The 17,480-nt window shown below is 38.4% G+C and overlaps 1 protein-coding gene across 1 annotated transcript in view; it reads right to left on the reverse strand.

Annotated features, from left to right (window-relative positions):
- LOC139722442 (dystrophin-like) overlaps positions 1-17,480 on the reverse strand; it is a 127,577-nt gene that overhangs the window by 37,962 nt on the left and 72,135 nt on the right. The window contains exons 34-38 of the mRNA XM_071633736.1: positions 11,254-11,397; positions 8,223-8,381; positions 6,817-7,161; positions 5,994-6,305; positions 5,030-5,341 (exon numbers count right to left, since the gene is read on the reverse strand). Of these exons, the coding sequence (XP_071489837.1) occupies positions 5,030-5,341; positions 5,994-6,305; positions 6,817-7,161; positions 8,223-8,381; positions 11,254-11,397 (1,272 nt within the window). The remainder of the gene's footprint in view (positions 1-5,029; positions 5,342-5,993; positions 6,306-6,816; positions 7,162-8,222; positions 8,382-11,253; positions 11,398-17,480) is intronic.

Here is a 17,480-nt window from a genome sequence, read left to right on the forward strand (position 1 = left end):
ATTTTAAAAGGCTAACTTTTCTAAACACTCTACCGATAATGGAGCGATATTGTTGAGAAAGTGATACGATGGCTGGCGAAATGATGCACTTTTCGAATCAAATCCTCCATGAGGAATACGACACCTTAGTCACCAACGCGAAGCAGCATCTATCTCTCTCTCTCTCCTCTCTCTCTCTTCAATGTCTATGGTTAGGGTTTACACCGCATCCATCGGGAATCACTTTGATCTATGAGCTTCATAGACTGGGCATGGGTAGCATAGAATAAACACTATTAACGGGGGCTCCCAAAATAAATCACTGTAGGGTTCATTCATCAACTGCTGGTGTGAAAACAGAAAGGACTGGGAAGGGAGTGGGCTAGAAACAAAGGATTCCTTTTTCAGTCTAATCTGATTGTTCACTTCTCAGGCCCAGACCCCGATACCATTTACTTTTCACATTTTGAGACAAGGAGATGTACAAGGACCTCCTCTGGCTAGGTTTGAATACATGAATTTAAAAAAAAAATCACCAAGAAAGAGATAAAAAACTACAAAAATGAACAAAAAAAAAGACTGGAAACAGATACATGGATTGGTATTTAAAAAACTTATAAGGAAAGAGAAACAGGTTTAACATGGATATTGCAGAGTGACACTTTAAAATAAAATTGCAAAAGAAAGAAGGAAAAAGAAGATATAAAAAGAAGAAAGAATAGACAATTTCAAAGAAAATTACAATGGGGGAAAAAGGGAGATGAGATGAACAAGAAAATGATGATGCCGGTGATGATGATGATGATGATGATGATGATGATGATGATGATGATGATGATGATGATGATGATGATGATGATGATGATGATGATGACAGAGAAGAAGCCAAAGTGGAAGAATAGATAAATAAATATGACTAGTATCCATATTATTTCATCATGATGATGGTGGTATAGATAGCGATGACTATAATGATGATGATAATGATGGTGGAGATTAGATACTGATGACACTTTTGATGACAATGAGTACTGAAGCTCAGTGCACACACAAAAATGCATCAATAGATCTACTTCTTCACTGGCTCACACATTGATGCCATTAGAAGGAATCCATCATATTACTAACTCTCTCTTATCAATAAGTTATCCCTCTCCGCATCATTAAAGCTTCATCAGCGTGACCCAGATATCGTTGGAGGGTGATCAAATGGTATCACACATTCATTTCCCGAATTCAACATTCACTCATTTCTCTTTCCATCATCTGGTTCCTGGCATGCATGGCTGTAAAATATATGAACGCTCATCCTGCTCAAGACAAGAAGTAAAAATATGTGCACACTTGCTGATTGATTCATTGACAGAGATAGTCATAAAACACATTATAATTCAGTTCCTCCTTGTGTGCTAAAAGTGCCAGACAGGATAGTGTCAAAATTTACGTGTTTCTTTTCCTCTTTCTTCCGTATTTATCTCTTTCTTACCACTTTTTCTATCTCTCACTTCTCTCTCTTTTTCTAACATGTTCTATCTCTACCTATTTCTTTCTCGACCTCTTTCTCTTTCCCTTGTGTGATATTTTCAACAAGTCTCTTTCACAAGGAATTGTTCCACAAAAATTGAAATTAGCAAATGTAATCCCTGTATTTAAAAAGAATGATAGCAAATGTATAGAAAATTATAGACCAATTGCTTTGTTGCCCATTTTCTCAAAGATCCTTGAAAAAATTGTGTATAAAAGATTGGACGATTATCTTCAATCATATAGTGTTTTGATTCCACAGCAATTTGGTTTTCGGAAAAAATGTTCCACGAGCATGGGTGTCTTGAATTTAGTGAATACTGTCGTTAATGCTATTGATAGTGGCAGGTATTGTATTGGTATATTTTTTGATTTGTCGAAGGCTTTTGATACTATTGACCATTCGATACTCCTGTGTAAGCTTGAGCATTATGGTATTCGTGGGGTAGCTCTAGCTTGGTTTAAAGATTACTTGCAAAATAGACAGCAATGTGTAACGGTAAATGGAGTTAAATCACAGTCGAGGCAAGTAACATGTGGTGTTCCACAGGGCTCAGTCCTAGGCCCTTTATTGTTCCTTATTTATATTAATGACATTATCAATTCATCTAGCTTGTTTACTTATTCGCTTTTTGCAGATGACACTTGCTTACTTGCCCACCACAACTATTTGTTACCCTTAATAAACTCTGTAAATGATGAAATTGGTAATATATTTGAATGGTTTTGTTGTAATAAACTATTATTGAATACTAGCAAATCTCAATATGTTGTATTTAGATTAAGAGGGAAAAGAATCCAAAATGACATTGTTCCACTTGTTATAGGCGGTAACCAGATTGATCGAAGCCAAAATGTACCATTCCTAGGCGTTATAGTCGATGAATATTTATCGTGGAAAGACCACGTCAGTTACGTCTGTACTAAAGTTTCTCGTAGTGTTGGTATCATATCCAAGTTACGTCTCTATTTACCAAAAGAAACCTTAATTACTCTGTATAATGCCATAGTTATGCCTCATTTAATGTACTGTAATGTAGCTTGGGGAAATACTTATAAGACTCATATAGATAAGTTGATTGTTCTTCAGAAAAAAGCTGTAAGGTATATTACAAATTCAAACTTTAGAAGTCCAAGTTTGCCATTGTTTATTCAACTTCATATTTTGCCATTTGAAAAATTAGTTATCTTGAGTTGCTTGATTTTTATGTTTAAGACACAAGGTGATCCGAAATCTTTCATGAAGGATGCGTTTGTGTTAAATTCTACCGTTCATGCTTATAATACGCGTAAAAGTAATCTCATTCATCAACCATTTGCAAGAACTCAAACTGCCCAAAATTCATTTGTATATGTTTGTATTAGAGAATGGAATAATTTGCCATTGAGAATTAGGTCAGCCTCATCACTATCCAACTTTAAACGTACATGTCGCATTTATCTTGAGGGAAATTTGTAAAACAAGAATGATCAGGGAAGCTGAATTTAAAAGTATAGTAAAATAGAAAGTATCTTTCTGCAATTTCATGTAAATTATATGTATGTGCATGAGAGTTTTTGTGACACGTGTTTGTGTGATTGAATGTGTGTGTGTGCGCGTGTGTGTGTGTGTGTGCTTGTGTTGCATTTGTCCTATGTAAATATGTTACTATTATACTTCTTGTTAATATGTTTAAAACTTTAGTATGTTTTGCTTTGTTTTATATGTTTATCCGGGACCCCTTTTTTACAAGCTCTGCTTCTTTTGGGGTCCCAAACCATTCATTATTCTTAATGCTGTATCCTTTTGTAAAATGTCAAATGTTTAATGAATTGGTTAAATAAACTTGAAACTTGAAAACTTGAAACTAACCTCTAATTCTCTAGTGATCTGTATTGAATAACTATGTTCCTTGAGCATTGGTTGCAACATCCTCCAAGCAAGATTCACATCCAAAATGGCCCTTTTCGTCTAGTTCCCCGCCCCCAATCTAAAGTTTCCAAACTCTACAAGCCCTGCCTCTTGTCATACTCCCACCCCCCCCCCCCCCCCCCACCATCTATGCTCCCAAAAGGATACTGGAGACTTAAGGAGGAACATGAATGAGCTAAACAACTGCCAATTAGGAAATACCACTCGCATGATCATTCAGTCTTGGGCTCTCGGGCGCTGCATCATCGTAAGATGGCAATCCTTGGAGGATACTCTGCTACTCTGATATAATTGGAACCAGGTGTTGATGGCTCTCGCATCCATATCAAGGTTGTAGGGAGGATGGGAAGTAAAGTTTTTTTAGATTAACTCATGGAATGCCTGTCATAAAGCCTACAATTATGCAGCATGACCACCTGTGTGATTTGCAATGATGCATACTTCATATTTCTGACACAATACACATGTCTTGCAGAGCTTCACAAACTACTCCCCATTGGAAATCAAGACTGGTCCCTCAACGCATTCATCCTTCGAGTGGGGAAAAAAAGTAGTTCAACCCGCCAAACTCGGCATCCAATCTCCATAACAAGGGAAATGCATCAGCTCCTCGTTTGATACAAGGAGCTGTATGATTCACAAGATAAGGCCACAGAGTGTCAATCACAATGTTTCTTGTTCGAGTCCACTGGCTGCTGCAGTTGCACCCCTAGGCATGACACTTGATTCTTATTGCCTAGTCTTTTAGAGGTGACGTAAAGCCATTAAAGTTCGGTGGTTGCTCACTTAAAGGCATTCAATGCTTCATTAGTACTCATGAAGAATGGATCACATTTAATTCAATCATTTAATAACAATATTTGTCCCTTTCTGCAGTCCCATATTGTGAAATTGAATTTTTTGCACTGTAAACTCTGTCACTGTCCAAAGATTGGAAAGGGTAGAAAAGCACATTATCACATTTATTGCCCTATTGACACCAACACAACACATACACCTTGACAATCTCTACATCCCTGAGATTCTCAGCTTTAAGTTGAATTGTGGTTACATCACATTGCGGTTTGAATCCTTCGTGTTTTGAGTTTGAATGTCTAAATGTACTTTGATACTTTATTTCGTCTTTTTCCTGTCATCGTAACTACATTAAAGGGCTTTAACCCACATTCAATCCATCTACTCATTTCCAACTCATCACTTTCACTGTATTCATGATACTTTTATTACAGCCACCACAAACCACCATCACAGCCATCATCACCATGCCAACCATCACCATGCCGACAATCATCTTCAACACCACCATCATCACCATCACATCTACTGCCACAGTCACAGCCACTGTCAATTACACTGAAATCATCACTCATAACCCAAGTCATCTCCTTTACACTCCTTTACACCAGCCTCATCATCACTGCCACCATTAACAACAATATCATCACCACTATCATCATCATCTTCATAATCTTGATTTCTTTACTCCTCATTCTCATTAATATCATCATCATATTTCATTATAATCTTTTTGGGGCATCCACAACATCCTTGTTGCCATCATGCCTGCAATCTTTTCTGTCCCACCAGTCAAACCATCACCTTCTTCCTCCTTACCTGCATCTTCTCCTGGTTTCCCGCATCCCCTGCCGCCTTCAGCTGGTCCTCCGCGCCCTTCATCCACCGCTCCATCTCCTCCGTCTCCACCCGGAACTGGTACCAGTGGGGCACGACGATCTGGAGGGCGTTGCGGCGTCGCTCGGCGTCGGTCTTCAGGGTGGACCAACGGCCCCGGAGGACGGACAGCTTGGACTCCAGCTGACCGGCCTGGGCGGGGTCAGTCTCTCTGGTCTTCTGGAGGAGCTGCTCCCCTTGTTGGATCAGGGACTCCACATCTGGCTCCAGGCTCTCCAGGGCTTCATCCGTATCCTGAGGATGATGATGATGATGATGGAGATGACAAATTGCACGATCATGAAACAGACTTCATCTTTCCATGTCCAGCCACTAAATAAATATTTAACTGTATCCCTTATAGCTAGCAAATAGGGGCTGGTTTAAATATGTGCACATCTTTTTTTCCCCAACACACAATAAACCATTCACTTATACTGTTTATATGCGATTCATTGCTCAACATTATCGCAAACATTGACTGGATATATTTTAGTGGACAAGTTTACTTGCTCTGTGTTGTCATCATGATCTACTAAACCAGTCATTGCGGATACATGATTGTGCAGTTCATATGACAAAAAATTTGAAAATCAATGCAGTTTATGCACATGTGAATAATTTTGAGATACTGGTTAGCAGGATTAAAAACAAGCCTGCAAACGCTGAAAGTATGACAAATAAACAAGTGTTACAGAAAAAGCTGCTACATCTTATCAAATGCATCACAACTTTCAATCTATTAACTCATACTGAACCTGAAGGAGAACTTCTGGCCAAGGAACTCTGCATAACTACCTGCCAAACACGCCCGACCTAATCTGCTTCAAGACAAATGCCCATTCCAGTCTGATTTTTGCTCAATAGATTGAAGGCCACACCGATAAACAGAAATATTGTCTCGCACCTTAACATTGGTCTCGATGTCGATCTCGAAGTCCTCGTCCCTCAGCTGCCCGCCCTCGACGAGCCGGTGGTCGCAGAGGTCGATGGCCGTGTTGGTCTGCTCAAGGATGGTGTTGAACTCTCGGAGGTAGCCACTGGGCTTGACGGCCAGGTCCACAGCAACGACAGATGCCTGGAGGTCTGGAGTTTGAGAGACGGGTGTGGTCCCTTGAGGGATAACTGGTTGCTCCCCGACACCCTGGAAGATGTTGTTAAGGTTGACAGGGGCGCTCTCTGCAGTCTGGACCTCCATCTTGTCCACCTGCTCATCAACCTGACAACAAGATGACGGAGAATCATAGGATTCATGTCAGAAATATTGATCTGCATTTCTCTCTCTCATTTTTAAAAGTTAAAGAACAGACTGAGACATTCTCGGAAACTTATTTTAAATCCCTAAAAGAGATGCCATAGAGTTCAAATTCTGACTTGTTTCCATTTCATTCATGCTTAAGATCTGTATCAAGGATTTGTCTTCACTCTGTTAGAAATTCATGACCAAAATACCACCTGCATGTCAGCTATTTTGTTGCACAGGAGAAAATGGAGCAGTGGTCATGAAGAACTTGCCCTTGACCGTTTATTTTGGTTTGATGTTCCCATTAAAGTTCACCTTCATGCATTGTACATTACACTTCAGTTTTATAACAAAAGTAATTGGCCTACAAAGTACAATTTACATGATGTTTTAACACAAGCATTATAGTATGCTTTCTCATGTAAAAGAGTAAAGTGGAGGTGTGTTTCATCACAACTTAACCACCGAAAAGTGAGAGCAGACTTACCGCCATTCTGCCTCCAGATGGCGCTATTTGGTCCAACTTGCCGAGCTGAGAGGGTGCAGACTCACTGTCTGCCACCCTCTCCGGCTGAACGGTTTCCGTGACGATGGCATCTGCATTGTTGTTGTTGAGGTTGTTGGCCATGACCACTGTCGTTGTCGTCGTCGTCACCATCGTCGTCACGGATGCGAGGTCTTTGGGTTTGGATTCGACCACCATTTCCTGTCTGGGAGATATCATCTCAGTGATCTCAACCTTTTGCTTCTTCTTCTCGTTCTCTTCTTTCTCCCTCAGCTTCGCCTCCTTCTCCAGCTCCATGCTGATTTGATTCTGCTTCGCCTGTTGCTCCTGAATGAGAAACCGAGGTGGCAATATTGTTGGAGGTAGAATCGATATGGCACCACAGACAGTCTTATGCGTTGCAGCACTGGAGTTTGGCATCTTACCACATGCTCATACATTGTTTGGGTGCATCATAATTTTAATGCATGTAAAATATCAAAATCCACTTCTCACAAGGTGTTAAGGTTCAAACCTGTAATGGAGTGGTCCATCTCTCAAACACATTAGAAAAGGATACCAACCCTGTCCACCCCAAGAGTCGATCAATAGTCAGTAAATAGTATCAGCCTGGGTCCAATTTCATGAAATATGTACTGACAATAATTCTTGCCAGAATAGTAACTTCTCATAGCAACAAGCACTATGGAAGCAGGATTCCTGTCAATGCCATGATAACACTTGCCATTTCAGCAAGACTCACAATCATAGCAACTTTTCATGAAATGGGGCCCTTGTACACCAAGACATACGAATGAATGAATGAAAAGGAAACAAATATGACAAGACAAGTTAAAGGACAAGTCCACCTTCATGTACATAAGGATTGAGAGAAAAATGCAGCAATTCTAGCAGAACAATCTGTTCAAAAGTTATGAATATTCTAAGTATCTGCGCAGTCACTGCTGGAAGAGAAGACTACTACAGTGTATGATGTCATATGCGTACAACTATATAAGGAAAATAAAAAGAGAATTTCACAAAACTTTACTTTTTTAATGAAGTGCACATTTCTTCGACTTGCTACTGACGTATGTTAAGGGTAATATTATTCCCCCTGCCTTCTGAAAGAGAGAAGTTGAGTGTTCTTTTGTTATGCGAGAAAAATGGAAATATGTTGAATTTTCTTTATTCTTTCTTTATATCGTTGTACTCATGTGACATCACAAGCTATAGTAGTCTTTTCATCCAGCCGTGACTGAACAGAAACTTCAAAAATTCATAACTTTTGAACGGATTGTCCGATTTTGCTCATACTCTCACTGATGTGTTCTACTAATATTGCTGCATTCATTCAGCCCACATGTCTATGAAGGTGAACTTGTCCTTTAACTGAAGGGTGCACCAACCTTTATCTTCTTGCAGACGTGTTCCCACTTCTGGTTGAGGGCAATGAGGTCTGGTTCCGAGGAGCGTCGACAGTCTCCTCCCAGCTGCATCAGCTCCAGAGCCTGGTCCCTGACCTCCTCTACCCTGTGGGAGTAGTCATCCACCTCGTCCTGGAGTCTCTGGTGAGAGAAGGTGTGAGTAGAGACAGTCTACAGTCAGTTTGAGTTTCAAGTTTGAGTTGAGTCAGTGTAACAAGTCTACATTTGATTTTGCGTTTCACCCCGAGTTCAAGTTTTTGTGCTTACAAACAAACAAATAAACAAACATACACACACAAATTATATAGGCCTTCATATATACATTTATACATACAATTTGTACACAATTAATTACCATAAAAGGTCACAGAAACACATTTTAATAAAGAAATTGAAATTATTCAATATCCTAAATTTCTCTCTGCACCAGTATCATTTTATTTGGTGGAGTTGACGGATGATAAATACTCATTATTATCAAACTACAATGCTGCAAACTGTGCCCATTACGCTTCTGCACTCTTTGACACCATAACATTGGGAGGGGCAAGTTGTACAAGTTTAAAGCACACCTAATAGGACATCTCTATACTGCTAGCTTTTGCAATGTCACACATTGGCAATTTCTAATTTAAAACTAATCAGTTTCATGCCAGGCAAACTAAATCAAAGGACATGGGAAGAACGCTACCAGGCAAAAACTTTTACATCGTCTATTTGTTTACAAATATGGTATATGCATGTCAACTTCAGTCACTACAAGTAGAATTTGACAGATATGCTATTTCTGAGAGGATTCCAAATTTGATTCCACTTTACCAATATCCTGGGACTCTTGAACACACACACACACATATGCACACACACAAATTCACACACATTTTCAATTGATTCAGATCTTTTTATTCACTGCCTTTAAAAGAAAGAATATAATCAAACCAGACTGCTGGTTTATGTTAACTCTTGCAACTTTCCGCGAAGTATAGGCCAAATCAAGAGTTGGTATTCTACACACCAAGATAAACTGAGAGCGTTCATGGATGAGACAGCTTGCAGGCATTGCCTGTGTTTACATTTTACCCGTCCCTAATCTTTGCTAATGGAGCTTACTCATTCCCTGCAAAAGCTAGGGTCAAATTCTTCAAAATACGAAAAAAGGAAGAACAAAAACAACAAAGGTAGAGCTCCGTATGACAGGCATCCCAAGACTTGTTCAAGCAAGCCAACTTTCCAAAATTGATCTTTTTCTTCTTTTTTTTTCTTTCTTTTTGTCTAATGGAGTACAGATCTATCATCACAGTAAACAGTCCACAACTTTTTGGTTCATTGCAGCTTCAGGGGAAAAACCATAAACTACGAGGATGAAAAGCCCCTGCCAAATCTGCTGCGCCAAAGTCTGAGCCAACGACCCTTGACCTAAGACCTATCAACCCTTGAAAATTCCTCAAGAAGGGGAGGTAGAATATATTTCTGGGGCCCAATTACAGGGGATGTGAGATAATTTTGAGATGGACGACTTGATCTGACTGTGGCACTACTGCTACTAAATTTGCAAGGAACTATAAAAGCGTTCATTTACAGTTTTGCCCGAGATCTAGCAACAACTTTGACTATTGAGGTGATGAACAGCTTTTTGAAAGCCACATTTCTTATCAAACATTTGTAATTTACTTTATTAGCTCAACAGAAAAAAGAAACAACTTAAACATAACACTTTAAAGAACACAGCCAAGTATGTGCATATAACCCCTTAGTTCTGAGAACACAAATGCACTGAATCCACACATGAGAATTTTGAAATCCCTCATGGTAAATTGATTTTGCAGGCATTCCAGTGGCTGATGGCATTTTCCAATCTCACTCAAAGGTGAAAGCATTTACAAGAATGCAACACAGTTTTAACAAAGCTCTCCAATTCACACTTCAAATTTCTTTCTCTCAGATAAAGTACCGTCATGATGAGGTCTGGTTCATTCACCTATTATCTCTGTGACTTTTATAGCATAACTGGCATCATACATCACGCACAAGTGTTACGTATGTATCTCTTTGAGTGATGAATCTCATTTTTTCTTATATAATTCAGAAAATAACTGAACAATCTCTAACAGTTTCGACAAATTACAATAACTACTGTACATACGTGTGTATGTATAGCACTCTAACAATTTATATGTTGTTTCACAGCACTTTACATCACATCTTCATTCATAGCACAGCTGCTCTATATACGAACACTCTATTTACTCAAATTCTCTCTAAATTGTATATACCCAAAACAATTTCAAATCTAAAATCAGAAAGTGAAGCTTGTCTAAAAGAAAAAAAAAATTATCCTTGAAATTTGGGAAAGGGATAATGTTACCACCCCCGCATACCATCAAGTTATACACAGAGGCAAACCTTAACTCTCTTAGTCTTATGACAACTTATCTGAGCAGGCTATCCAGATAAAAAATCATCAATGGTAATGAGTGGATTAACTCTTTATGTGCCATGGTGGAACCCCCTTGTGTGCCACATTATTCTGAGACACCAACGTAGTCATGCTTTGAGAAAACATTCTGTTTTTCAAATCGATGTAATTTCTATAGATTTCATTTTAGCTGGACATGTAGTGAGCAAAGTTGTAGAGAAAATTGCAAGCTTTGCTTTGATGTAAATTGTACGACAAATTGATGATCGTTTTTCTTTGAAATTACATCGATGTAACGGCATGACTTTTGCACACAAAACAGGGACAGAAACTAAGAATTTATTCGCAAATTACCGCTCGATAGTCAATCACCACATAAAAAGCAAGCTATAGGCCTATATGTGAGACGAACGGAAGCGCGAGAAAAGCTTTCATTGTACTTTGGCATTTGGCGATTTATCGATCGGTTTGGGCGGTTTGTGTGTTTGAGCAGAATATGCGCAGTTGGCACGCCGTCGACCGATTCAGATGTGCGAACGTGGCACATAAGGAGTTAAACATTCTCACACTGTCTGCAAACATCTCTTTCTCACTCACCTGGTAGGTCTGTCTCTCTGTCGGACTGACGAGCTCCTCTCTGGTGAGCTTCTCGGAGGTCTCGATCTTGGAGAGGGCCTCTGCCAGCCACTCCTTCACCTTGGCCAGGCTGGTACGGAACGCCGTCAGCTGATCCTGGTAGGTCTGGTAGATCGAGGGGTGCAGTGGAGGGGTGCAGTGAGGAGGGGTGCGGTGGGGGCACAGGAGGGGAGAGAGATGGGGGCGAGAGGGGCATGTGTATGAAGGAGGAGGAGGACAAGGAGGTTAAGAGGGGGGTACAAAAAAAAAGATGGGTTTACACATCTTGATACCTCAGTGAATCTTAGCCTGCATATATCATAAGGTTATCGAGTACATACTTTTTGTGGTTCATCATAAGGTTACATACTTTTGTGGTTCTTTGTCAAGGTATATAGAAAGCTTTTATTGGTAGATGAACAAAAAAATTTCCAGAAGTTTTCATAGTTTAGACACAGATGTGCAAACATTGACATTTATCACATTTCAGATCATTTATGACAACATTGCCACAATACCTTACTTACTATTTGTGTCATCATTGACAACATGGAAAATGCAATTTTCCTCAATCAATTACATTCTATTGAAAGAGTCCCATGCTTCTTTTGTTGGCTTTTTTTCTCTTTCTTTCACAAAGCACTCCACTTCATTAACCATGAAAAGTACTGGAAAACATCTTAATGCTTGCTGTACAGGTAAAAGTACTGACATATGCATTAGGATAGAGTGCAGCTGAGGGGACATGCATATATTTCATAGATGGGAGTTACAAGTATGAGCTCCCATAGGAGAAGGAGAGAGCTTGGCGATCCTTTGTATGCACTTCAGTAAATCTTTCTTTCAGCATATAAAGCTGTCAGACTTTTAAGTGCAGGAATATTTCAAAGCATAAATATAGGAATTCCTCTCTTTTTTTTCTCCCTCCCCACAGCTCTCTCTTTCTCTCTATCCTTTTCTCTTTGTTTGTCTGTACTGCTGTCTGTCCATTTCTCTCTCTAAAGCTGTGTCTGTGTGTGTCTGTCCGCCTGAATTGCATATTTAAACAGGCTCTACATACCCTTTTTCAAGTGAACATGACAGATTTACGCCAATGTGGAAAGACATGTTTTAAGACAGATACCAGTGACCGGTGTATCAGTATGTGAAATAAACAAGATGAAGATAGACAAAAGAGATGAGACATTTTTGGAAACAAAGAAGGATGTATGGATAGATGTAAACATACATAGAAACATATACAAACATTGTACATTGACAGTTCCATGACATTTGCTCCTGCAACAATTGCTCCCACAAAATATTGGCATGATAAGACAAACATAGATTCTACTCACTAATATAACCCTAACTCTCATCCTACATGTACTCCTCACATCAAACTAGACCTGAAAACCTATCACAACCCTAACTTAACCCTAACCTTAAAGTCCTTGGAGAAAATGACACTAGAGCAATTGTCACAGTTGCAAATTTTGTGTCACCTATAAATAAACATTGACAACTACAAAAAAAAAATGACTACCGGTATGAAAAAAAGCTAGGAAGCTTCCAAATGAGAAGATAGACAAGGTGAGAAAGTTTATGAAAGAGTTAAAAAATGGCAGCAATATATCAAGCAAAAATCAAAATATGAATAATTGATGGAAGGAATGACAGAAAGGAAGGTGCATGGATGGAAAGGATGATTTTGAAGTCATACCCCAGGGGGGAAAAGATTTAGTGATACAGCTTAGCCTCTTGTTGGTATGTGACCTCAACAATAGATTTGGGGGGGGGGGGGGAAGTATTTTCAATAGTAACTTTTGAGGCCATGAATTGCCCCAGTTCACTACCACTTTGCCCCTCCCCCAATATCCTACTGCACAATGACTTTCTTTGTGCACTGTGCACTTTGTTGGAGAAATACATGGAAGTGAAATTGTGGTCCTTGGACAGAAGCTCTCAGTGCTGGTATTTGTGATGAACGTTTGTAAGAGTTTGGAGTGCCGTTCACATTGATGCGAATTAGTGGGATCCGGATCTTGAGATTTGCATCCAATCCATATTTTACGATTTTTGCCAGCGTAGGCAATAAAAAAAAAAACCAGAACAAACAAACATACATATAAAAAATACCCTTACTGAATAGTGGGATCAGTATCATGCTCCAAGTTGAAAGACATCTTTCCCTATATCAAAATTATGGCAATTATTTTAGAAACAGCACAATAATTTGCACCACAGTGGGTGTCGTAACGAAGGAGCAAGTGGGTCCTAATCTTTGAATTTTCTATCCAATTATTTGTAAAAATGTACATGAACGAAAGGACACAAGTCACCATTTGCAATTAGTGAGATATTTCTGTCCATCTGAACAGGGGAAAAATGGTATTTGGATCATGATCAAAATCCAGCTATTTTATCTGTGTCCACCCACCTAATTATAGAAGCAGTGATAAGTAAAAAAGTTTTGCCAGCAGTGGGATACTGGAGTAGAAAAAGCATGCATGGTAGTAAAAGTAGAAAACAGTAGTTGGAGTTTACTGTGGTATTTAGTAGTAATGTATGTAGTAGTAGAAGTGGTAGTAAAAGTAGCTGTCATAGTAGCAAAATCAGCAACAGCATAAGTATGGAGTATATATCTATCTATGTTTGTAAAATGTTTATGTACAATTGTTGTGTGTACATGATTATAGATAAACTCATTATCATTACCATCATCAACATCCCCAATATCATCATCACGACACTCCATATAAGCATCATAAAATAAGTATTCACCTAATTCAATGACAGAAAGTCCAACATTTCATTATCACACAGAATATTCAGACATCTAGAACTTGAGTGTGGTCTAACATCATTTGTGACCGTGCACCTCAAAATGAACATAAAGTCGCACACACTGATTTTGCGTGAGGACTGAAAATAAGTGAAATGGGTCAACCTAGCCGAACTGGACTTTTTCATATTTTCCGAAAGAGCGGGTCTTCTTTTACATTATGCTAAAATTTGGTATCATAAAACGGGCAGGAAAGTGTGTATTTTTAGCGGTTTATCTCGAACATTTTTGGTAGAATAGTGTGATTAGGTGTGTCTTTAGAATCCCTTTTTCATTTCTGAAAAACCTTGTCCACACTCTTAACTTTCAACTCTAATAAGTTTTGAAAGGATAGTGCTACTGCTTTGAAAGTTGGCATTAATTATGGACAGAATGTGTTAATGAGGCATGCTTAATTTCAGTTTAATCTGATAATCCCTTCATTGTTGTTACTCTGGTGGTTTACTTCCTGTTTTTTGTCCCATTCATTGCACAGCCAGCACGGTTTGGTAAAGATTAAGCGCTTGAATAGACACTGTACTTCAAAGCCTCTTTTCTCAGTTCACACTTTTCCTGAGTTTGTGCTTTCTTTCCAATATTTAGATAGGTTAGGAGAGTCCATTTGATTTGAGTTATACATCATTTTAAAGCTTAAAGTCTGCTCTTTCAGAACATGGTCTTCACTAAAAATTCATGTCTGGCGACTTTTTGTTTGTTTTGAGGTGCAGGGTCACATTTAAACAACACAATACACATCGATGAATAGCAACAGAAACTAATGTAAATGACAAAAAAAAAAGCTAGTCACACATTTAAGTATGATTCTCTTTGTCCTCTGAATTGGGAGGGAGGGGAAGGAAGCCAGAAATGTATACTTGTATGCTTCCTGTCCCTGTCTGCAATGTCTGCTAATAAATCATGTCTATGATCACTATCAAACAATCCCATGTGTCTTGTTAGCTGTTTGTTCTCCCTCAAAAAAATGCCCATGCTGCACACAGTTTCAACAGATGCAGCAAACGACAATGTTCCATACAAAGTGTATCATAATGAAAACCAATAAAACTTTTTCTTCCACAGTTGAGAGATAAAATCAGTATTGAAATCCTTGTTCACATAGAGAAGAAAAAGGCCTGCACACCACAGTGTGAAATGCCCCTCCCCCCCCCCCCCAAAAAAAAAAAAAAATGATAATGATAATAGGATACACATATAGCAATGCCCTAGTGTCTGTAAGAATCACTGTAATCTTATAACATTTTTTATTTTTGAATCCTTTGGCAGAAAAGAAGGAGAGAAATAAGTTGCCAGAATGACTCCTGAAACATTGGAACCACTAACATACAACTTTTGAGCAGTGATTCAAAATATTTTAAAGACATTACTTCTGATGCATATGTGTAGGTCAGTTGTATCACAAAACATCCTCCCATAAAAAATTTTTGCAATGAAGCCTCAAGTATGTTTGTATAAGGAGATATTAACTATATTTCTCATTAAACCATAACTGTAGACAGTTTAGTCTGGAAACATTTTAATTATAACCATTGTTCACATTTTGTATATCTAAAACATACTTGACATCAATTATACTGGATCAAATGTTTACATTGGTTCTTTCTATCCCTAACTCAAATTTTAGAACTATTTTGAAGCACTAATGCTGAGTTTTTCTTTCATCTGCAAATGGTAAATTATGCCTTTAACCTGTTGAGGACGAGTCCGGAGTATACTCGGGCAAGTGTCTATGGGAAATGCGTGTGAATAGCAAAATCAGCCCATCCTCAACGGGTTAAGCAGAGGGGTGAAGATCGAGGTGTGAGTATTCTTCAATTCTGTCTCCCTCTACAGCAGTTGCAAATCTTACAAATTTCATTTTGTAAAGGGAATCAAAATTGAAGAAAACTCACACCTCACGTATGATCTTATCAGGTTACATTTATAATGAGAGGAGGTAACTTGTGTATGGATTGAGTACTTGCCATACAATGACAAGAAATTTTGTACTCCACACTGAAATGTCCACATGGATCAAATCAAACACATTTCATAGGCGTACAACGTAGTTCCATTACACGAATCACCCCCTTGGGCCTCTATAACAACAAATATGAAACACGGCTGAACATCACACGACTGACAGTTGCAATAAATTCCTAAATTGGTAAATTATGACATCATGCTTCACCCCAATTGTTCCTCTGTGTTCAGATATACATAGTACAAAGATCAAGTCGCAAGCTGAATTCTTTGTTTGTTTTTGTTTATAAATGCACAGGCCGCTAGATTTGCTGACATAATGGAATTTTGTCCTGGAATTGTAACAAGTCTTCACATGAAGATGTTTGGGCATGATAACATTTTGTTGCTTTCAAACAGTTATCAAATTGAGAGGTGACTTTGTATCATTCCTTTCTAATCTTCACTGTTAAAAATTTGCAGTTATTGACATGGATTTATGACGCGGGATATGTTTAATGGTTGGATGATCATATAAGGCATGTAATTTGTAGATTCCACTTGATTCTTCTCTGCACATTTGAAATTGATCTCGTAGCATCACATTTCATTCACATTTATTACAGTAATTACAAACCAAACCATAGATATGTTACGTGCCTGGAAACAACTGTTCAAAGGCTGTAAGCCTTAAAACATGTCCATTTAACAAAAAGAAAATCAGGCATATTCATCTTCAAGTATGAGGGTGAGAGTTGGACATGTACACAGTACATCGCTCAATTCATTTCATTTTTAACATTTGAATCACATAAAAGCAATAAAACAATGCAGCAAGCTTAAACATTCAGGACTTTTGACAGTGTAAGAAAACAACACAAAAAATAATATCTCTCTTCATTTGCTAAGGTAATGACACATAAAGAAAATATATCTTAATATGATCTTGTATGTAACATAAGACTGCATGTTTTAATCAGGATTCTTATCATATTCTGAAACTTTGAATAAGATTAGATATATTACATCATGAGAAAGCTAATGACATAAATGAAATTTCACAGTATCACAGCCATCATCATCACCATTACCATCATCATAATTGTCATAATCATTATAATCATTGTCATTATAATAATCATCATCACCATCATCACCATCATCATTAAAATCATCATTTTCACTCCAGTCATCAAACATGACACATATTACAGTACAGGGGGAGCCGTTGTGCATTTTGCAGGTAGGCTGTTTGGAGAGCAAGTGTCCCAGAAAGATAGATGACCTGGGAGATGAACCTACCCTATCACAGAAATTGTCTTCCTTCCTTATCTTCTTCATGTGGTACAAAGTGCCCAGTCGATACGATTCCTGATTTTTGCTAGTCACCTGAGGTGAACCACAAGGGGTCAGTATCTCTCATCCATTTTCTGGTGTGGGTATACAT

This window comes from Diadema antillarum, unplaced genomic scaffold (assembly GCF_040938485.1).
Source record: "Diadema antillarum isolate AM-2024a unplaced genomic scaffold, OU_Dant_1.0 scf00000165, whole genome shotgun sequence".
NCBI lineage: Eukaryota > Metazoa > Echinodermata > Echinoidea > Diadematoida > Diadematidae > Diadema > Diadema antillarum.